This window comes from Muscardinus avellanarius, assembly GCF_963383645.1.
Source record: "Muscardinus avellanarius genome assembly, chromosome: 14".
Lineage (NCBI taxonomy): Eukaryota > Metazoa > Chordata > Mammalia > Rodentia > Gliridae > Muscardinus > Muscardinus avellanarius.
The window spans coordinates 91,326,329-91,349,470 of NC_137800.1; the positions used below are offsets into that span (position 1 = coordinate 91,326,329).

Genomic DNA, 23,142 nt, shown 5'->3' on the forward strand with positions numbered 1-23,142 from the left:
GCAACTCAGTGAGGCCCTGTTTCAAAATAAAGAATAAAAAAATAGGGCAGGGGGTGTATCTTGGAGGTAGAATGCCCCTGGGTTCCATCCCTAGTACCAAGAAAAAAGGGGAAAAAAAAAACCTACCAGAAATAATTCCACAGGAAACTGGATGGGATACTGATTGAAAGAAATTCGGATACATTTGTTGATTCTCAGAGTGACCATGGAGGTGAGGAACAGCAGGATGCTGGTGGAGTTGGCTTTTGGGAGACCTAGACAGTAGTTAATTATGTTCTGAAAGAAAACAAAATCCCAGAGGCTAGAAAGAGATAATAACTGCCTAGATCTGGAAAAGCACATTCTGGGTGAACGTGGTCCCTAGGCAGAGTTACTGAGCATCGCTAGACCAGTGAGGACAAGACTGGGTCAGGGGCTAATGCATTTTTTAAATTTATTTAAATTTATTTTGTCTGATACCAAGCTTTGGCCCTCCACAATTTAGTGACACCTGTTTTAAAAAATAAAGGGTAGCCGGGCGTGGTGGCGCACGCTTGTAATTCCCGCACTTGGGAGGCTGAGACAGGAGGATCGCACAGGTTCAAAGCCAGCCTCAGCTGGCTTAAGAGACCCTGTTTCCAAATAAAATATAAAATAGGTCTGAGAGTGTAGCCTGGAAGTAGAAGGCCCCTGGGTTCCATCCCCAGTACCACACACACACACACACACACACACACACACACACACACACCAAAAAAAAAAAAAAGAGTAAAAATATGGTTGGGGGTGTAGCTCGGAGGTCAAATGTCCTTGGGTTTCATCCCTGGACCCACAAAAATAAATAAATAATTAATTAATTAAAAATAGGGCTCAGGATATGGATGGGTAGTAGGCATCTCCAATACCACCTTCCCCGCTGCAGACGGGAGGAGAGAGAGAGAGAGAGAATGGTTTGATAAAAAGAGAATACACTGCACGTTTCAAAGTAACAGGAAAGACCTAGAAATTCCGTTTACTAGCCGGTTAACCCCCAGCCCGTGTGTGTCAGCTGAGCTATTTCATCCTTCTCCTGGGGACTACTTCGTATCCCATATGCTCTGGATGTTTCAGGAGCGGCGTCTGTGATAAGGCATCACGGAAGCGCACGGGCCAGGCTGAAGCCGTCACTCCAGCTGTGAGCGTGGTCCAGCTGGCTTCCACGGTCAGCCGAGGCCCTCAGTTTACAAGCGGTGGGTGGTTTCCAGGCCCTCCTAGGCTGAGCTGCCCGTCGGGGGCCACACCTCCTGGGAAAGGGCAGGAGCCTCGCCAGCTGCAGACAGGCTCGGGAGGGGCATCTGTAACTGCGCGTGGCGGCTGAAGTCACTCACATAGAAGAAGGAGATGGGGCCGGAGTGGAAGCTAATGATGATCCCGAAGATGAAAGTCAGCTGGGACAGTACGATGTGCAGGGCCGCCGCGGCCAGGTAGGCATTGATGGCCGCCTCGGGGAGGTACGTGGCCAGGAAGCCCATGCCTAGCATGCCCATGGACAGCTGCAGTCAGGGTTGGGATGGAGAGGAAACCAGAGAGCAAGTGTCAGCACAGTAGCCAGTGCACTCCCCTTGGCCCCACAGCCATTCTCGGAGGAAAGAAGGGTTTCCAAGGAAACACAAGGTGGCGCCCTTGTAGGGCTTTTCTGTCTTGCTTTCCCCAAGGAGCAGAAGTCTACAAAATACACCAGGTCGTGCTTGCCTGTCGATCCACAGGCTCCCAACAAGCACCAAAGCACTCCCGCTTCTTTCTCCCCAGCACTGCCAACACTTGAGCTCTTGCCTAGGACCCGCCACCCTCTGGGTGTCCAGGAGGAGGCGTCACACGGTGACCAGGACAGGCTGCCCAAAGGCTGCTGACTAGGTGCTTGGTAGCCCTTTTCAGGACATGTTAGCATCCCTAGTTTAATTTTTTTTTATTTTTTGCAGTACTGGGGATTGAGAACCAGGGCCATTCTACCTCTGACCTACACCCCCAGCCCTATCTTGTATTCTTTATTTTGAAACAGGGTCTCAGTGAGTTGCAAAGGGCCTCGCTAAGTAGCTGAGGCTGGCTGCGAACTGATATCCTCCTGTCTCAGCCTCCCAGGTCCTGGGATTACAAGCGTGCGCTATCACGCCCGGCGTCGTCTTTTACTTTTTTTTTTTTTTTTTTTTGGTGGTACTGGGGTTCCTGGAAGCCCTTCCACCTCCGGGCTACACTCCCAGACCTATTTTTTACATTTTCATTTTGGAAACAGGGTCTCCTAAACCAGCGCACGCGGCTGGCTTCGAACCTGCGCGATCCTCCTGTCTCTGCCTCCCAAGCGCGGGGATGACAAGCGTGCGCCACCATGCCCGGCGTCTTTTACTTTTTAAAATGTCATCTTAAGCCAGGCGTGGTGGTGCACGCTTGTCATCCCCGCGCTTGGGAGGCTGAGACAGGAGGATCGTACAGGTTCGAAGCCAGCCTCAGCTACTTAGTGAGGCTCTCAGCAACTTGGTGAGACCCTGTTTCCAAATAAAATGTAAAATAGGTCTGGGAGAATAGCCCGGAGGTAGAAAGCCCCTGGGTTCCACACACACACAAACAGTCCTGTAATAGGTGCATTGTAATTGCACAACACAGTGGGACCCCAAGTGATGTGCTCACAGATGCCGCACCCCTGGTGCGTGCCCTTTGGGCTGCCCCTGCACCATCCTCGCCATGGGGAGGCCGTTCTTGTGGGCTCTCAGGACTGGGGCCTTCGTCTTGCGTTTTCGCAGTTTTGACCATGACTCGATGTGGCCTCCCGATCGAGCCCTCTGAATGCACAGATGTGTCTGTGCACCCCGGCCGCGTGGCTGCCGTCTCTGTGGGTCTCAGCTCTGGCTTTTCCCTGTGTTACTAACTTCTTTGATAGTGGACTGAAGCATTGTGATGCTACCCAAGTTGAACCTAGTCTCCTGGACTCCAGAGACTCTCTAGCCTCGGGCTCGGGATAGCCGGGACTGCAGGCCTGCGCTCCGCGCCTGGCCTGGATTTCTTACTCTTTGGTCTCCTGAAAGCACCGTTGGCCTCTGTGATCCTGACGGTGGTAACTTACTGATGCTTTCTCTGTGACTGGCTCTGAGATGAACACCTCACAGGCAGTCTCCCTTTATCCCCAAAGAACACAGTGCCCCCTCTCGACACACAGGGAAACGGAGGCCACAGGTAAAACATTCTACCAATGTAGAATGGCTCATTAGCGTCGGGGCTGGAGTCAAGGGCCCAAGTTTGCAGGCTCCCAGTAAACCCTTGTCTAATGAAGGACCAATAAAAACCATTTAGAGGCGGATTACAGTTGAGAAGAGAGAGACACAAAGCTGGAAGCCGTGACTAGAGATCTGTGTGCAAAGCTTTGTCCAGGCTGTTAGACTCTCAGAGGAAACTAGAGATAGGGCGGAAAAGGCAGCTTGAAAGCCCAAGACTGCTGTTCTTACTGAAATAATATAAAGTAACGTTTCTGCGAGAGATTCCTGGAGAATGAACCCCGAGCACCTCCAAGCTACATCCCTGGCCCCCTTTTATCTTTTATTTTGCAACAGGGTTTCTTTAAGTTTCTGAGGGTTTCAACTGTGAGGCAGGCTGGCCTTGAATCTGCAATCCTCCTGTCTCAGCCTCCTAAATTCTGGAATGTCAGGCATGTGCCACTACATCTGGCTAAAGTAATTTATTTGTGTATGTGTGTGGTAGTGAGGACTGTATCCAGAGCCATTCAACCCCAAGCTACGCGCCCAGACCTATTTTTATTTTTATTCTGAAACAGGGTCTCTCTAGGTCTCACTACCTGTTGGGCTGGTTTGAACTTGCAATCAATCCTCCTGTCTCAGCCTCCCAAGCACTGAGACTACAGGCTGCGCCACCATGCCCAGCTCGAAGGTAGTTAAGATTTTAAGATTTTTTTTTTTTTTGAGTACTAGGGATGGAACCCAGGGGCATTCTACCTCCGAGCTACACCCCAGCCCTATTTTTTATTCTTTATATTTTGAAACAGGGTCTCACTCAGTTGCAAAGGGCCTCGCTAAGAAGTAGCTGAGGCTGTTGGCAAACTCACATCCTCCTGTCTCAGCCTCCCAAATCCTGGGGTTACAAGCGTGCACCACCACACTCGGCTTCTAAGATTTTTTTTTTTTTTAATAGTATTGAGGTTCCTGGAAACCCTTCGACCTCTGGGCTACATTCCCAGACCTTTTTTTTGGTGGTATTGGGGTTCCTGGAAGCCCTTCTACTTCCGGGCTATACTCCCAGACCTATTTTTACATTTTTATTTGGAAACAGGGTCTCTTAAGCCAGCGTGCGCGGCTGGCTTCGAACCTGCGTGATCCTCCTGTCTCTGCCTCCCAAGCGCGGGGATTACAAGTGTGTGCCACCATGCCCGGCCCCCAGACCTTTTTTTTATATTTTTTATTTGGAAACAGGGTCTCTTAAGCCAGCGAGGCTGGCTTCAAACCAGCACGATCCTCCTGTCTCTGCCTCCCAAGCACAGGGATTACAAGCGTGCACTACCACGCCTGGCTAAGATTTTTTTTTTTTTTTTTTGTGGTACTGGGGGTGGAACCCAGAGCTTTCTCCCTCCGGGCTATACTCCCAGACCTTTTTTATGTTTTATTTGGAAACAGGGTCTCACTAAGTTGCTGAGAGCCTCACTAAGTAGCTGAGGCTGGCTTGGAACCCATGTGATCCTCCTGTCTCAGCCTCCCAAGCACGGGGATGACAAGTGTGCGCCGCCACGCCTAGCTAAGATTTTTTTTTAAAGGTAAAATCAGGAGAGGAACTCTGGACCCTTGGACCTGTCTCTGAAGGTCTTAAAGGCGCAGAGACTGTTGGTGAAGTTCTGTATCTTTTCATAAATTGGTGGGGGCGATTTCTGCAGGGGAGAAGGATCATCGTAGAGAAGACAGCCTCGCTGCGCGCCCACACAGTCCTCAGAGACGACGCCTGGAGTTCCCGATGCCTCCCACGGCCCCGGAGCACTCAGGGCGGGCGCCTGCCATGACCCACCGCTCCTCTTCAGGGGCTCAGAGACTCAGCTCCTACCTGAATGATCCCAGTCAGGAAGGTGGTGGTGGCCACCACGTTCAAGGATTTGTTATAGTTGGAGATGTAGGAGGGGGCGGCAAAGTCGTTCTGGAGGAAGGTCCCCAGGACCAGGTGACCACTGTTGAATGGCTTCTCCTTCAGCACGTTGATGAGCAGGGCGCTCATGAGGAAGAAGGGCCCTGTGGAGGAGACGCCAGCAGCAGGTGAGGCTCGGTCGGGACGCCGGCAGATAGTGGGGAAGGCTAGGTGGGCTTTGTGTTATTGTACTGTTTGCTTTTGGTGTATTGGAGATAGATGCCAGGGACATTCTACCTCTGAGCTGCACCTCCAGCCCTATTTTATTTTTATTTGGATATAGGGTCTCGCTAAGTTGCAGAGGCTGACCGCGAACCTGCAATCTTCTTGTTCCAGCCTCCCAAGCACTGGGGTTGAAGCCGGCGCCACCACGCCTGGCTCTTGTATTGCCTTTGATGTAACGAACTCTACGTATTTGAACGTGACCACTGGCAAGTCAGAGGAGCGTGGGAGAGGAGGAGGATTCTACATATGATCACCAGCTCGGGACTGGGATGCTGTGGCCCAAGAATTCACCATGGACGGGGGGTGGGGGGGCTTCAAAGAGAAGCTCGTGCGAGAGGAATGTCAGGTTCAGCCAAAGTCTTTGCACTTAGAGAAAGTTAAAAGTGAAATAGTGGTAAGAAGATCATAACACATAACTGGGTGTGGTGGCTGTGCCTGGAATCCCAGTACGTGGGAGGCCAAGACAGTAGGATCACAAGTTCACGGACAGCCTCAGCAAGTAGTGAGACTCTCATCAACTACTGAGATCCTGTTTCAAAATAAAAATTAAAAAATCAAGCTGAGGGTATAGCTCAGAGGTAGAATGTTCCTGGGTTCAATTCCCAGTACAAAAAAAAAAAAATTAAATAGGAGACAGAGCCGGGTGTGGTAGCACACACTTGTAATCCCAGGATTCAGGAGACTGAGATAGGAGATTGTGGTTCTCTGACAGCCTCAGCTACTTAGTGAGGCCCTTGCAACTCAGTAAGACCCTGTTTCAAAATAGAGGGGGAAAAAAGTATGGCTGGGGGTATAGCTCGGAGGTAGAATGCCTGCCTCTGGGTACTATCCCCAGTACTGCAAAATAAATAAATAAATAGGAATCAGGCATGGTGGCACACGCTTGTAATCCCAGTATTTGGGAGGCTGAGACAGGAAGACTGCAGTTCACAGACAGCCTCAGCTACTTAGTGAGGCCCTTTGCAACTTGGCGAGAACCTGTTTCAAAAATTTAAAAATTAAAAAAAAAAAAAAAGGGCTGAGGGTCTGGTTTGGAGGCACTATGTCCCTGGGTTCTAGCCCCAATACTGCAAAAAAAAAAAAAAAAAAAAAAAAAAAAAAGTGGTCCTCGGAGGAAGTTTGGCGGCACCAGCGGGACGGAGGCGCCGGTGTGAGGGGCAGTGTGGGTGCTGGGCAGGAGTGCGGAGTGCCGAGCAAGGGCAGCGCCACCTGGCATGCTGCCGCCCCGTCTGCCAGGGCGTTCAGCGATCAGATCTAGGTTCACCTCGGTTAAGTAAATGTACTGACTGTGTCCCCTTGAACTCTGTTCCCTGTGACCCTTATTTCTAATTGTAAATTAGTAGTGGACTTTTACCTTGGAGAAAGCCGGTGTATCTGTGCGCTGGCACGTTCTCCTAACTAGGAGAGTGTGCTTTCTCATGGTGAACTCAAAAGCTGACAAACAGCCCCAGAGAGGTGGCTACTGTAGGTCCAACTGATCTGCTCTGGGCCCTGGAAAACCTTGTGTCTTCTGGGGAGGGGCAAACAGGAGAGGCGGTCCCACTGAGGACAAGCACCTGCTCCCTTTCATCCCCAGGGAAAGCACTTATCTCTGTGATCTGGTTACTTGTCAGAGGGACACAATGTCCTTTTTTTTTTTTTTTTTTTTTGTACTGGGGATGAAACCCTTGGACATTCTACCCCCAGCCCTTTTATTTAATTTCTATTTTTTTGTGGTACTGGGGATGAGAATCCCAGGACCCTTTTACCTCTAGGCTACACCCCCAGACCTATTTTATTTCTTATTTGGAAATAAGGTCTTGCTAAGTTGCTGAGAGCCTCTCGAAGTTGCTAAGGCTGGTCTCAACCCTGCAGTTCTCCTGTTTCTGCCTCCTAAGTACTAGGATTACAAGTATGCACCACGATGCCTGGCCATATTTATTTATTTATTACTTATTTTGTGGTACTGGAGAATACCCAGGGGCATTCTACCTCTGAACTTCACTCCCAACCCTATTTTTTATTCTTTATTTTGAAATAGGGCCTCACTAAGTTGCGGAGGGCCTCACTAAGTAGCTGAGGCTGGCCATAAATGTGCAATTCTCCTATTTCAGCCTCCTGAGTACTGGGATTACAAGTGTGCGCCATCATGCCCAGCCTATTTTTTATTTCAAAACAGGGTCTTGTTAAATTGCTGAGGGTCTGGATAAACTGCTAAGGCTGGCCTTGAACCTGTGATCCTCTCAACTACGGGGATTACAGGTGTGTTCCACAGCACCTGGCTCTTCCTTTCTAGTGTGTGTGTGTGTGTGTGTGTGTGTGTACCCAGGGGTTTTCTACCTGGGTTTGCCCCTAGTGTACTTCTATTTTACTTTTTGTTTTGAAGCAGTCTTGCTATACTGCTGAGGCTATCCTTGAACCTGTGATCCTCTTGCACTAAGCCTGGCTTCTTTCTACCTAAGATAACTTTAAATAGATTCCTTAGCAATGGGTAAGAGATTTGAGGTCAAGACTTTGCCTGCCTCCTGTGGTTTCAGCACTGAACTCACCAATGGACATTTGATGACATGATCCAAAAATTACATAAATTACCGAAGAGGAGAAAGCTGCATAGGCGATGTTGAGAGGCGGGACCAGCTGCCTGGTCATCAGGCTGAGCGTCAGACCTGGAAAGCAAGGCACTTCAAGTAAAGGTGGCGTGCCTTCAGAAGCCATCTTAATAAAAATAAACTGCCGGGCCGGGCGTGGTGGTGCATGCTCGTATTCCCAGCATTTGGGAGGCTAAGACAGGAGGATCCGGGTGCGCGGACAGCCTCAGCTACGTAGTGAGGCCCTCTGCAACTCAGCGAGTCCCTGTTTCAAAATGAAGAATGAGGCCAGGTGCAGAGGCGCACACCTGTAATCCCAGGATTCGGGAGGCTGAGACCGGAGGATCACGGTTTGCGGACAGGTTCAGCTTCTTAGTGAGGCCCTCTCAGCTTAGTGAGACCGTGTTTCAAAATAAAAGAATTAAAAAAAATAGGGCAGGGAATGTAGCTCGGAGGTCAAATGCCCCTGGGTTCCATCCCCAGACCCACAAAAAGAAAGAAAGAAAGAAAGAAAGAAAGAAAGAAAGAAAGAAAGAAAGAAAGAAAGGAAGGAAGGAAGGAAGGGCGGGCGGGCTGGGAGGGTGTAGCTTGTGGTAGAATGCTATTGGATTCCACCCCCAGTACTAAAAAACAAACATGAAGCTGGGTACAGTGGTGCATGCCTGTAATCCCAGTCACGGGGGAGGATGAGGTGGGAGGCTCGCAAGTTTGAGGACAGCCTTGGCCACAGAGCAAGGCTCTGCTTCAGAACAGATGGACAAGCCAGGTGTGGTGGCCCACGCTTGTAATCCCAGTTTTTGAGAGGCTGAAACAGGAGGGTCACAGGTTCACGGCCAGCTTCAGCTACTTGTGCAGCCCTTGACAAGTTAGTGAGACCCTGTTTCAAACACAGAATAACATATCGGGCTGGGGGTGTAGCTGGGAGATAGAATGCCCCTGGTTCCATCCCAAGTACTGCAAGCAACAAACAACAAACAAACAAACAAACAAAAACAACCATCTGTGTGCATAGCCGACTGGATGTGCTAAAAAGTATACCTTGATAGTCAACTCCTAATTTCACCATCTTCTCTCATTCCTAACTTCCCTTCCCATCCCAGCCCTATTTTTAATCTTTATTTTGAAACAAGGTCTCACTAAGTTGTGGAGGCTGGTTTCGAAACTGTGATCTTCCTGTCTCAGCCTCCCAAATTCTGGGATTACAAGTGTGCACCACCATGCTTGTTTATTTTTAAATTTTTATTTATTTACTTATTTTTTTGTGATACTAGAGATTGAAATCAGGGCCATTCTACCTCTGAGCTACAACCCCAGCCCTATTTTTTATTCTTTATTTTGAAACAAGGTCTCACTGAGTTGCAGAGGGCCTCACTAAGCAGCTGAGGCTGGCTGCGAACTTGTGATCCTCCAGTCTCAGCCTCCTGAATGCTGGGATGACAAGTGTGCCTCCACGGTTTTTTGTTTGTTTGTTTTTGGTACTGGGGAAGGGGCCCAAGGGCATTTTACCTCTGCGGTATACCCCCAAATCTCTTTTTTATTCTTTGTCTTGAAATAGGGTCCCAATGAGTTGCAAAGGACCTACCTCACTAAGTAGCTGAGGCTGTAGGGGAATAGCCACCCTCCTGTCTCAGCCTCCCAAATGCTGGGATTACAAAGTAGACACCCACAGCCAGTTTATTTTTTAATTTTGAAACAGTGTCTCATTATGTTGTGTGGGCCTCCCTGAGTAGCTAAACTGGCCCTCTTCTGAGCCTCTTAAATACTGAGATTATAAGTGTATACTTTCATGCCTGGTTTACTCTTTTTTTTTTTTGGTGGTGGTACTGGGGTTCCTGGGAACCCTTCTACCTCCAGGCTACACTCCCAAACCTTTTATTTATTTATTTATTTGGAAACAGGGTCTCTTAAGCCAGTGAGGCTGGCTTCGAACCTGCGCCATCCTCCTGACTCCACCTCTCAAGAGTGGGGATTAAAAGCATGCGCCACCACGCCTGGCCTGGCTTGCTTTTTATTTGAAACAGTCTTGCTAAATTCCTTTTTGCTGGCCTTGAGCCTGCAATCTTCCTGTCTCCGCCTCTCAAGTACTGGGATTACCAGCCTGTACCCCATGCCCAGCTAACAGACCCATTTATACTCAGTTATGAGTCCAGTGAGCTGGTTTATCATTTTATACAAGCAAGCCTCCCCCATTTTGGTACTGGGTTTAGCTCCAAGAGATTCTACCTCTGAGTTACACCCCCATCCTATTTTATTTGTGTTCTGAAACACAATAAAAAATTTTTGTGTCTTGCTAAGAGTCTCACTACTTGCCGCGGCTGTCCTCAAACCCGCCCCACTGAGTCTTCTTTTTGTGTCGGGCCCTACACATGGAGTTGGTCCCACCCGGCACCAGGCTGCAAAGGTGCTCGAGAGGCCCAGAGAGGCTCAGGCGGGGACGAGCCGGGCCTGCAGCCGCCCTGTGTGGACCTGGCTCCTCTAGCTGGGGCGAGTTGATGGCGCTCTGGGAGAGGCCAGGGCCAGGCGTGGCGGGCTCGGGGCGATCGCTGGAACACTGTGGCCTGTCCTCACGTGGCTCTGTCCTCCAGCCTTGCTGGGGAGTCAGGACGCGGAGGTGGGCCTCTCTTGGGCGGGCTGTCTCCTACTCTGTGGTCATCCACGGGTTCACGTTTCCCCTCCAGGTTCTGCTGAGTGTGGGAAACGGAAAACACACTCAAGCCAGCTCAAGCAAAACAGGAGACGTGTCAAGGGGCACGAGGGCCCGGGCCTCATGAGGATGGGAGACGTCCTGAAGCCCTCAGGACCACGCTGCTGTCTCCACTTCTCCCTGGTCTCTGTGGACGCGTGGGCTCCCGTCTGTGTCTGGCTGGAGGCTGGTAAGAACCATATCGCTGAGGATACTCTTGTACATTCTCCTGGCATGCAGATGTGCAAGCTCCTGGAGATGGTACAGCCGTAATCCTAACTTCTACATAATGCTAAACTGTTTTCTAAATGGCTGTGCAATCGTGCACAACTAGCTACGTTCCTGTCTCACATCTGGGTTAGAACGCGATCCTGTCCGATTGTGGATACTTTTCGTTTGTTTTTTGTTTTGTCCTGGGGAATGGACCCAGGGCATTCTACCTCTGAGCGCACCCCCAGATCTTTTAAAAATTTAATTTTTTTAAAAGAGTCTCAGTAAGCTACTGAGGTTGGCCTCTACCCTGCCATCCTCCTTCCTCAGCCTCTCAGCAGCTGGGATTCCAGGCCTGGCCTCTGCGCTCTGCTGAGTGTGTGCCACAAACATCTGTCTTAACCCACTTGCCATCTACATGTTATATTTCACAATAAAGATGGGATGACTGAGTTAATTACCAAAAGTATTAGGCCAGCGATACTACTAAAAAGTAATCAAGGCACCATGTTATGGCACAGATAGACGGTAAGGGCAGTGTAATAGTAGAGAGAGTGGTATACATGAATACCACGACTCCATTATATGCATCTACGTAGCCAGCGTGGTGACACGCGTGGAATCCCAGCATTTGGGAGGCTGAGACAGGAGGATCGTGGTTCGAGGACAGCCTCAGCTACTAGTGACGCCCTTTGCAACTCAGTGAGACCTTGTTACAAAATAAAGAATAAAAATAGGGCAGGGGGTGTGGCTCGGAGGTCAGATGCCCCTGGGTTCCATCCCCAGACCCACAAAAAATTAAGTAATTAATTAATTAATTTAAAAAGAATAAAAAATTGGGCTTGGCGTGGTGGCGCACGCCTATAATCCTAGTGCTTAGGAGGCTGAGACAGGAGGATTGAGGTCAGCGAAGACCTTCAGCAACTTAGTGAGACTCTTTGCCAGGCATTATGGCACATGCTTATAATCACAGCATTTGGGAGGCTGGGACAGGAGGATCTGGGTTCGCGGACAGCCTCAGCTACTTAGCGAGGCCCTCTGCAACTCAGTGAGACCCTGTTTCAAAATAAAGAATACAAAAATAGGGCAGGGGGTATAGCTTGGAGGTCAAATGCCCCTGGGTTCCATCCCCAGACCCGCAAAAAAGAGAAAGAATGAATGAAAGAAAGAAAGAAAAGAAAAGTAGGGCTAGGAAGGAGAATACGCTTTACTGTATGGTAATTTATTTATTAATTTTTGGTGGCACTGGGGGTGGAACCCAGGGGCTTTCTACCTCCGGGCTACACTCCCAGACCTATTTTTTTATATTTTATTTGGAAACAGGGTCTCACTAAGTTGCTGAGAGCCTCACTAAGTAGCTGAGGCTGGCTTCCAACCTGTGCGATCCTCCTGTCTCAGCCTCCCAAGTGCAAGGATTATAAGCATATGCCACCACGCCTGGCTCATTCTTTATTTTGAAACAGGGTCTCACTAAGGTACAGAGGGCCTCACTAAGTAGCTGAGGCTGGCCAAGAACCATGATCCTTCTGTCTCAGACTCCCAAGTACCGAGAATACAAGCGCAAGCCACCACGCCAGACTAAACCAAGTCCTGGGGCAGGGGCTCAGAGAGCTGGCATTAGGGGAACAAGGAGAATGCACTGTCATTATTGCCTCTGTGGCAGGGGACCAGGCCGGGCAGGCTGTCTTTGGGTGGAAAGGCTCCGCATCCTCCTTACTTTGGGGAATCTGCACAAGGCCGACACTTAACCCAGCAAGTAAGTCTCCAAGAAGCCAGTCCTTGAATCTGTACAGACACATCCACTCCAGGAAGGGGAAGACTGTTATCATGCATTTCTGGAATCGGTGCCATGAGCAGCTGTAAGACAGAAGGGTGAGACTTGGTTATATTCTCCACGGAGACGGCCCGCAGAGCCGAGACAGGGCGCACAGCCTTGTTCCCATCAACCCCATGAGTATGGAGCCACAACCCTGGCCTCCTCCCCCAGATGTGGTGACCAAAAACCATCTCCAGTCACTGGAGAACTCGTGCTGTGCGTGGCAAGAGCTGAGACCATATATGTAGTATACAATTCGATCTGTGTTTTCTTGGGTGTCTGCAAAGATTAAATAAAGCTACAGCCGGGTGTGGTGGTGCACACTTGTAATCCCAACACTTGGGAGGTGGAGACAGGAGGATTGATCGTAGGTTCGTGGCCAGCCTCAGCTACTTAGTGAGGCCCTCTGCAATTTAGTGAGACCCTGCTTCAAAATAAATAAAAAATAGGCTGGGCGTGGTGGTGCATGCTTGTAATCCAAGTACTTGGGAGGCTGAGACAGGAGGATTCCAAGTTTGTGAGCAGCTTCAGCTACTTATTGGGGCCATCTCCAAGTTAGTGAGACCTTATTTCAAAGTAAGGAATAAAAGCCGGGTGTGGTGGCGCATGCTTGTCATCCCCGTGCTTGGGAGGCCGAGACAGGAGGATCCTGCAGGTTTGGAGGCTTAAGAGACCCTGTTTCCAAATAATAATAAAAAAAAGTATAAAATAGGTCTGGGAGTGTAGCCCGGAGGTAGAAGGGTTTCCAGGAACCCCAGTACCACCAAAAATAAATAAATAAGAATAATAAATTAAAAAAAGAATAAGAAATATGGCTGGGGTAGCTCGGAGGTAAAATGCCCCTGGGTTTAATCCCCAGTACTGCAAAAGAAATAAAATAAAAATAAATAAGTAAATAAATAAATAGGGCTGGGGTTGTAGCTTGGAGGCAGAATGCCCCTGGGTTCAATCCTCAGTATTGTTAAAAAAAAAAAAAAAGACTAAAGCTACAAATTTCTAGTAGAGATCCGGGCGCAGTGGTGCGCACCTGTCATCCCCACGCTTGGGAGGCTGAGACAGGAGGATCGCAGGTTTGAGGATGCCTCAGCAACCTCATGAAGCCCTCTGCAACTTGGCAAGACTGTGCTTAAAAAGAAAAATGGGCTAGGGGTGTAGCGCAGAGGTCGAATGCCCCTGGGCTCAATTCCTGTACAAATAAAAATAGCAGAATCAGCACCAGCCAAGCAAATCATCAGAACGATGGCGTCTCCACCGCCCTTTGCGGCTTACATTTTCACACGGGCTGAAAGCAAAGGATCAAAGGCTTTCCCTTGTGTGCTGTGCCAGGTCATTGGGGTTGCTTGTCACAACAGAAGAACTTTGCTGTCTGCAGTGCTAAAGCACAGGTCCAGAAAGGACGGCATCTCAGCTGGGCGTGGTGGGCATGTCATCCCAGCATTCGGGAGGCTGAGACTGGAGGATCGCGTTTGCAGACGGCCTCAGCTCCTTAGTGAGGCCCTCTGCAAGTCAGTGAGACCAGGTTTCACAATAAAGAATAAAAAAATAGGGCTGGGGTGTAGCTCAGAGGTCGAATGCCCCTGGGTTCCATCCCCAGGCCAGCAAAAAAAAAAAAAAGACAGCATCTCACACATGCCCAACTCTCCCAACCGTGGGGACTGCCATCTCTGGGGGCCTAGGGCCCAGGAAGTCTGCATGACCTTGCTGCAGTCACAGCAGGAAGCGCGCAGGGCTGGCTGGAGCCGGTCCCACCCTCCTTGTTCGGCATTCTGTCCACCTGCTGCCTCCTCGCTCCCTGGCTCCCTGCTCACGGCTGGTGGATGCTGCTGGCCGTCGTGAGCATCATGGCTGCTCCTGAAGGCACAGGGCACGGCTAGCTCTGGAGCAGGGTCCCAGGAGCGCTCCCCCTGACCAGTGTCTGCGGGGGAGAGGAGGGTCTGGCCGGACGCCACGTGGCTCCCGGGACCCCGCCTCCCTGCCTCGCTTCGCTGAAGAGCAGCCACAGTGCAAGTCACCTGAACCTTTGGCATGGTGAAAATGGAAGGGCCGGGCCAGGAGGGCCAGGAGTGGGAGCCACGCAGGGGCCGGGGGAGGAGCAGGACGGAAGCTAGTGTCGGAACAGGTACCCATTTACACACAGATGTGGAGTGTGTGTGTGAGAGACAGGCGGACAGACGGGGGCTTCTGTCAGGAAGAGCGTTCTACCTCTGAGCTGGGCTTCAGCTCGATTTCATTCATTAATTAGTTAATATATTTACTTAGTGGTCCTGGGGTTTGAACCTAGAGGAAGTCTGCCTCTGAGCTATATCCCCCAGCCCTATTTATTTATTTTTTTCTTTTGAAACTGGATCTCACTACGTTGCTGGGCTCACGGGATCTTCGTGTCTCAGCCTCCTGGGTTCTGGGATCGCAGGTGTGTGCCGCTGCACCCAGTCGAGACGTGAATTTGGATTTTGGTTACCGGCGTCTTGAGTGAGGACTATGGGGGCTGGTGTGCAAGCGCGGGGAAGGTTTGACAGGAAGGAGTATTTGCCGTGGTTTACTAAGAGGGAAAAATGAGGGAAGACATGAGCGCTCCTCTGCAGAAAGGAAGAGACGGCGCCGATGACCCCACTGACTACAAAACCAGAGCTCACCCATCGAGGGCTTCCTCTCTCTTAGGTACTTTACAAACGCGTTTTGTGTGTGGTACTGGGGATGACTGAGCCCAGGGGCATTCGATCTCTGAGCTATTCCCTGGCCCTATGTTTTATTTTTATTTATTTTTATTTTATTTTTATTTTTTTGGTGGTACTGGGGTTCCTGGAAGCCCTTCTACCTCTGGGCTACACTCCCAGACCTATATTATACTTTTTTATATTTGGAAACAGGGTCTTTTAAGCCAGTGCGGCTGGCTTCGAACCTGCTGATCCTCCTGTCTCCGCCTCCCAAGCGCGGGGATTACAAGTGTGCGCCACCACCCCCGGCTCTATTTTTTATTTTGAAACAGGGTCTCACTAAGCAGCTGAGGCTGGCCATGAAACTACAATCCTCCTCTCTCAGCCTCCCAAGTACTAGTATTATAGGCATGCGCCACCACACCCAGCCTCAAACAGATTTTCTATGCCAATGTTCTTAGCAGCGTCATTCACAATGGCCAAACGAGGGAAACAACCCAGGTGCCCATTAGGAAATCAACAGATAAGCAGGGCAGAGTGACACACACTAGTAATCCCAGCATTCAGGAAGCTGAGACAGGAGGATCCTGGTTTGTGGACTACCTCAGCTACTTAGTGAGGCACTTTGGAACTTAGTGTGACCCTGTTTCAAAATAAAAAAATAAAAGATGGGCATGGTGACACACGCGTGTAATCCCAGCATTAGGGAGGCTGAGACAGGAGGATCGCTGTTCGTAGACAGCCTCAGCTACTAAGTGAGGCCCTTTGCAACTCAGTGAGACACTGTTTCAAAGGAAAGAATAAAAAATAGGGCTGGGGGTATAGCTTGGAGGTAGAACGCCCCTGGGTTCCATCCTCAGTACCACACACAAAAAAGGAAAGAAATAAACAGATAAACACAATATATAAAAACACAATGTTTATGATTCAGCCATAAAAGGAAATGAAGTAGCCAGGCATGGTGGAGCACGCTTGGAATCCCAGTTCTGGGGAGGCTGAGATAGTTCAAGGCCAACCTCAGTAACTTAGTGAGAGCCAGTTTCAAAATAAAAAATAAAATAGGGGGATGTAGCTTACAGGTAGAAATCCCGAGGCTCCATCCTCAGTCACACACACACACACACACACACACACACACACAGACACACACACACACACACTCTGCATGAGTCTACTGAGATCAGAGAGTGAGAAGAGGCGTTGCTATAGAAATGGAAGGTAGGAGAGAGGTTGCCAGGGGCTGGGGAGGAGAGAAAGAGGAGACTACTGCTTAATGAGTGCAGAGTTTCTCTTTGAGGTGATAGGAAAGTTCTGCAGATAAATAGTGGTGGAGGTTGTAAAACATACTGAATGTCAGTAGTACTCCCCAAGTGTTTACTTAAAAATATCAAAGTAGCCACATTCATGTTATATTTTTCCACAATAAAAAAACAATTACAAGCATGCTTTTAATCCTAGCATTCGGGAGGCTGAGACAGGAGGATCGTGGTTCGTGGACAGCCTCAGCTACTTAGTGACGCCCTTTACAACTTAGAGAGACCCTGTTTCAAAATAAAGAATTAAAAAAAAGTTGGGCTGGGGGTGCAGCTCAGAGGTAGAATGCCTCTGGGTTGCATCCACAATACCACAAAAAAAGAAAAAAGAAAAAGAAAACAGCCTAAGCAATACCAAGAAGTCTACAATCAAGAAAGACAAAGCGCAAAAATACAACTGTGGAAGGTTACACGATCAGCTGTGGGGTTTCTGACGACAGAGTCACAGAAGGAAGAGAGAAGCTGGCGACGGAGGGAGGAGGACTCCTGCCCAGCCTGGGGACGCACGCACCGGCACTGGATGTGGTGTCTGAAGGTGGTGATGTCGATGTCCACCTTCCCAGAGGACAGGCCCCTCCTCCTGTGTTCCCGGTGGAAATTCTCCTCATTGTACACCTCTCGCTTGACGTCATATGTGAAGGAACTCTGCCTGTGTTTGGAGCCGAAACTCGGAGCACTCCTCGATATCTGCATCATTTCTGAATGAGTGGAAAGAGATCAAATTAAAACATCAAAAAAAAAAAAAATCTGAAGCTGGGAATGGTGGTGCACGTTTCTAATCCCAGGACTCGGGAGGCTGAGACAGGAGGATTGCAGGTTCGCGGGCAGCCTCAGTTACTTAGCGAGGGCCTCTGTAACTCAGTGTGACCGTGTTTCAAAATAAAGAATCAAGCCAAAATAAAGAATACAAGGCGCACCCTTGTAATTTCAGCATTTGGGAGGCTGAGACAGGAGGATCGTGGTTCATGGCCAGCCTCAGCTACTTAGGGAGGCCCCTTGCAACTTAGTGAGACCCTGTTTCAAAATAAAGAATAAAAAGATAGGGCTGGGGGTGTAGCTGAAAGGTAGAATGCCCCTGGGTTCCATCCCCAGTACAAAAGAAAAAAAAAAAAAAAAGAATAAAAAACAAGGCCGAGGGGGGTGTAGCTTGGAGGTAGAATGCCCCTGGGTTCCATCTGCAGTGCCGTTAAATAAATAAATAAATAAATAACCTAGGTGTTTAGCACATTTTTAAGGAAATACTTTCCACGTAATAATGTTTTCCCCTTGCATAGCAGTTTTACAGAACGCTCTCAATGTTCTTCAGTTTTATTCTCAAAGCTCCCCCGCACGAGAGCAGGAGAATGTAATCCTCATTCTCCCAAATGGAGAAGACACCGCTCAGCTCGGAAGCGCAAAGGCCTCGGTTGTTTGGTAATAACTAGGCTCCAGACTAAAGCCTGTGCCTGGCCAGGGCGCCTGGCTTCCTGTTCTGTTCAACTGTGTCGCTCTGGTAACCAATTTTTGCTGGAAGTGCTAGAGTCTGATCCCAGTGTGTTCCAACTCCTCTGTCTAAAACAGAATGCTTGCCGGGGCCTGGTTCAACACTTGCCGATTCGCCCCCAGGAGAGGTGAACCCAGGGGCCGGGACTTGGTTCAAGGCTGGGTCCCCGCAGCCCGCGAAGCCGCCGCCGCCGGCGGGCACACGCCTCTCGCGAGATCCGCAGGTCTGCAGCCGGTGGCACCTGGAGTTGCGGGAAAGGCAGCGCGGGAGCCATTGGAGACTGAGATTCGAACCTGGCTGCCTTTCTAACTAGCTGTATACTTGGGAGCAAAATTGCCATTTCTTTTTATTTTTTATTTTATTTGGGGGGTATGGAACCAGGGGCATTCCATCTCCGAGATACACCCTAGACTTTTTTTATTCTTTATTTTGAAACAGGGTCTCACCAAGTTGCGGAGGGCCTCATTAAGTGGCCGAGGCTGGCCAAGAACCGGCGACCCTGCGGTCTCAGGCTCCCGAGCGCCGGGATTACCGGCGTGATCGCCAGGCCTGAAGCTAGTTCCGGGCTTGAGACCACACAGACAGACGAACGCTTGTTTCTAAGAAGAGACAATCCTGGAAGGATAAACCTCCAGCGTGAATTACTGCCTCCGCCAGCCAGGCCATTCCGGGCCTGCAGGTGGCCGGGCAGGCGCCCTGGCGCACTCCCCCAGCCGCGGCTCCCGGGGGGCTCCGGGCAGGGGCTCACCTGGTCCGCCGGGGGAGGGGGCGGGAGACCGGCCGCCGAAGTCCCACCGGTCCGTCCGGCCTGTCGGGCGGTTCCCTGGCCGTTGCCACCGAATCCCCCGGCGATTCGGGGCGGGCGGGCGCGGGCCGAGTGCGGCCAGGGAGGAGGGCTTGGACGCTGGGGCGGAGAGAGCGTTCCTGGGGCCGTGCTCGTGCCAGGCTCCTTCTCTGACTTGAACCTCCGGACTTCTGGCAATGGCTGAGACCACCACAGGGCCCACGTGGACTGTGGGAACCGACGGCAGAGAGAGGCCTGGCCCTGGGTGTGGGCCTGGCGACCCCGCCCCTCCCGCCCACCCTCACCTGGCGGGGCGGCTCTGGCCGCCGCTGGAGCTGAGGCCTGAGAAAGGTCACGGCCCTGCCTCCGTTCGGCGCCGCCGGCCCGAGTCCGGCATCAAGCCGTCCGCATCATCTTCGCTGCACGGCTCCTAGGGCCGGGGGCCAATTGGACATCTTTCGGAATAATGGTCTTAAAAAGTGCTCCTCAGTGCGCCGGGCGTGGTGGCGCCGCTCGCCACCCAGCACTGGCCGGCTGGGGTAGGAGGAGGGGTCCGGGAGGGGCCCTCGGGGCTCTGCCTGCGGCCATCCGCGCCCTTTTTGCTTTGCTTTGAGGCGGCTATCGCTAGGTCGCTGCCGGGCGGCCGCGGAGTTCTGCTGTCTCAGCCTCCCGAGCACCGCGGCTGATGGAGTCTGGCTCGGACTTATCCAGCTCGGCTTTGTCAGAGGACCCCGGGAACCTGCTTTTAGAAAGTCCTAGGCCATTCCTCCCTGTGTCGGAGAACCGCCGGGCACGCTGGGCTGGGCGGCACGCCCGTGGCCGGCGACCCCGGCTCCACGCACACCAGCACTCGATGGCGGGCCGCGGCGGCCCCGACATCAGGGCGGCCGGCTCGGGTGGGACGCCCGGGCTCGGCGTTCGGCGGGCGCGCGGTCTCGGCCCCGCCACCGGGCGGCGCCCGCGGCCCGCGCCTCCTCTCGCGAGACCTGGCCCGCTCGCGGCCTCCCATTGGCCGCCCCGGCCCGGCGAGATCTCGGCGCGGCGAGCCGGCGGCTCTCGCGAGAGCTGGCGGCGCCTCCTGCGCGGGCTGGGCTCGCTGGCCACGGAGCCCGCGGGCGGCCGGCGGCCTGGGGGAGCGCGGGGCGCGGGCGCGGGCGCCGGAGCGGGAGCCGGAGCGGGAGCCGGAGCGGGCGCAGGGCCCGCCGCGCCCGAAGATGTCTCAGGAGCGGCCCGCGTTCTACCGGCAGGAGCTCAACAAGACCGTCTGGGAGGTGCCCGAGCGCTACCAGAACCTGTCCCCGGTGGGCTCGGGCGCCTACGGCTCGGTGTGGTGAGTGCGCGGCCGGGGCCCGGGGGCGGGCGGGCCCCCGACCCCAGCCCGACCCCCGACCCCAGCCCGACCCCCGACCCCAGCCCGAGCCCCCGAGGGCGGGCGGGCCCCCGACCCCAGCCCGACCCCCCCAGACCCCAGCCCGACCCCCCCAGACCCCAGCCCGACCCCCCCAGACCCTAGCCCGAGCCCCCAGACCCCAGCCCGACCCCCCGAGGGCGGGCGAGCGAACCCCCGTCCCGACCCCCCGACCCCAGCCCGACCCCCCAAGGGCGGGCGGGCCCCAGACCCCAGCCCGACCCCCCGAGGGCGGGCGAGCCCCAGACCCCAGCCCGACCCCCCGAGGGCGGGCGGACCCCCGACCCCAGCCCGACCCCCCAGACCCCAGCCCGACCCCCCGAGGGCGGGCGAGCCCCCAGACCCTGAGCCCGACCCCCGCCGCCTGAGCCTGGTCGGACGACAGAGGCTCAGATCTGCGGGACGCCCCTCAGGTCAGAAAGCTGTTAACAGTGCTGGGAGCTATTGTAAATATTTTAAAATTGAGATAATTCCTGGGAGTGCTGTGTTTTTAGAGCCCCTTAGACAGTGTGCAGGGAACTTAATGTACATTTATGGCCTGAACTACGTGGTGGTTTTCATAAGGACTGGAACTTAGAGCAAAAGAATTTAATTCACACCGTGAGTGTAGGGTGTTTTTGTTTTTTTTTTTTTTTTTGTACTGGGGATTGAGACCAGGGGCATTTTACCTCCCAGCTTACACCACCTGCCCTTTTTATTTTTTTATTTTTGAAACAGGGTCTTGCTAAGTTGCCGGGGCTGGCCTCAAACTTGAGATTCTCCTGTCTTCAGCCTCCCAAGTGCTAGGATGGCAGGTGTGGGCCACACGCCAGGCTTGTGAAATTTTCAGACCTCAAGTATTTTACCAAGTTCTCTCTAATTTCCAAGTTATAGACATTGTATATACAAGTTATAGACATTGTATTTTAGGTTTACTGTAATGTAAGATCTCCTAATCTGAAATTAAATATCATTTTAATTGTTAGGTTGTTCTGTGTCTTTTTTTTTTTTTTTGGTGGTACTAGGGGTGGAACCCAGAGGCATTCTACCTCCGGGCTATACTCCCAGACCTTTTTTTTTTTTTTTTTTTTTTGCGGGTCTGGGATGGAACCCAGAGGCATTTGACCTCCGAGCTACACCCCCTGCCCAATTTTTTATTCTTTATTTTGAAACCAGGTCTCACTGAGTTGCAGAGGGCCTCACTAAGTAGCTGAGGCTGTCCGCGAACTGCGATCCTCTGGTCTCAACCTCCCGAATGCTGGGATGACAAGCGTGCCCACCACGCCCGGCTGACCTATTTTTTTTTTTTTTTTAATATTTTATTTGGAAACAGGGTCTCACTCAGTAGCCGAGGCTGGTTCGCACCTGTGCGATCCTCCTGCCTCAGCCTCCCAAGCGCGGGGATGACAAGCGTGCCACCACGCCGGCTCCTGTTCTGTGTCTTAGTAATTCCTGTGCACGCATTATTTTAAAAAGAAGTCTGTGAAATGCTTTTGTGTTGTTTGTTTTTGGAGTAATTTTCATGGAACCCAGGGTTCTTGATGAGTTGCTCTTTAAATATGATTCCTGTCTTTCTTAAAGTCACATCAAGAATTTCCTGTTTGGTAGAATCTTCTGGGTAATTGGGATTGTGCAATTGTGTCCAGCAACAGATCATATTGCGTTTTCAAGTTTAAGCTGCTTGAACTATGTTGCAGATGTCACTGGCCTTGAAATCTGTCTCCTGTTCTGCAGCATTTTATATTTACTCTATGTATTTGTTGTTCTCTCTCTCCTCTCTCCTCTCTCTCTCTCTCTCTCTCTCTCTCTCTCTCTCTCTCTCTCTCCTGTCTCCCCCCCCTCTCCTCTCTCTCTCTCTCTCTCTCTCTCTCTCTCTCTCTCTCTCTCTCTCTCTCTCTCTCCTGTCTCTCTGTTCTGGGGATGGAACCCAGGGCATTCTACCACAGAGCTATACCCTTAGCCCTATTTTATGCTTTATTTATAAACAGGGTCTCACTAAGTTATGGAGGGCCCTGCAGTTTGCTGAGGCTGGCTGTGAACCTGTGATCTTCCTGTCTCAGCCTCCCAGGTACTGGGATGACAGGCGTGTGCCTCCCTGCCTGGAGCTTCTCTTTGAATCTCGAGTCTGTGTTACTTTTCTCCACTCTTTATCCTTTGAGAGCAGCTTTCATGTCAGGGAACAGCAAAGTGAATTTGAACCCAAATAATTTGGGGAATTTGGATCCAAGCCTGATGAAAAGGGTTGCAAAATCCAGTTGATGACAGTGCTTTAGGTCACAGAAGACGTGGAACTAATGACAGAGGGGGTGTGTGTGTGTGTGAGACTCGTGGATCTGGACCTGAGGTTTATTCTGAAAAAGAACCTCCGAATCTTATTTAAAGGAATGCAACATCATTGAAGTAGTTATCCGTTTCCCAAGTTTTCTCTCTATAGTGTGGTACATGCTGATGTATAGCTTTAAAAATGGTTTTTAATTCTAAGCCTGTTTTTGTACTCAGATTGTACTAAGTAGGTAGATAGTACAGAGAAACAAGTAGCCGCTTGTGACGGCCATTCAGGGGTCAGACCGGAGCGGGCACTTGATGGCTTTGACACGGTGCGTTTCTCTTGAAAGGAAAAGGGGACTAAAGGGAGCCGGGCAGTTTTGAGGAACGTGCGCCTGGCTCCGAGGGGAGTGATGCAAAACTGCTTCTGACCCACTGTTGCAAGGCGTTGATTTTGTGGCTTTGGGTCCTAAGTGCGAATCTTTGTGGTGAGTTTAAGGAACTGAAGCGCCTTCCTCTGGGGTGGCCTTTCCAGTCCTGGCGGTTGAGTAGAGAAGATGGGCCTGGTGACTAAAATGGGTGATCACTGAGGATCACTCTTAGACCTGACTCAGCCGTGTGTGTGTGT

The 23,142-nt window shown here is 51.4% G+C and overlaps 2 protein-coding genes across 4 annotated transcripts in view; one reads left to right on the forward strand and one right to left on the reverse strand.

Annotated features, from left to right (window-relative positions):
* SLC26A8 (solute carrier family 26 member 8) overlaps nt 1-17,291 on the reverse strand; it is a gene marked incomplete at both ends in the record, with an annotated part of 32,401 nt that extends 15,110 nt beyond the window's left edge. Inside the window, 6 exons of the mRNA XM_080710419.1 lie at nt 127-276; nt 1,347-1,511; nt 5,050-5,231; nt 7,881-7,997; nt 12,530-12,669; nt 17,107-17,291. Of these exons, the coding sequence (XP_080566545.1) occupies nt 127-276; nt 1,347-1,511; nt 5,050-5,231; nt 7,881-7,997; nt 12,530-12,669; nt 17,107-17,291 (939 nt within the window). The remainder of the gene's footprint in view (nt 1-126; nt 277-1,346; nt 1,512-5,049; nt 5,232-7,880; nt 7,998-12,529; nt 12,670-17,106) is intronic.
* Nucleotides 17,292-20,076: 2,785 nt separating this feature from the next.
* Nucleotides 20,077-23,142, forward strand: part of MAPK14 (mitogen-activated protein kinase 14) — a gene marked incomplete at both ends in the record, with an annotated part of 56,647 nt that continues 53,581 nt past the window's right edge. For all 3 annotated transcript variants that reach the window (XM_080710952.1, XM_080710953.1, XM_080710954.1), the window contains one exon: nt 20,077-20,192. In XM_080710952.1, the coding sequence (XP_080567078.1) occupies nt 20,077-20,192 (116 nt within the window). The remainder of the gene's footprint in view (nt 20,193-23,142) is intronic.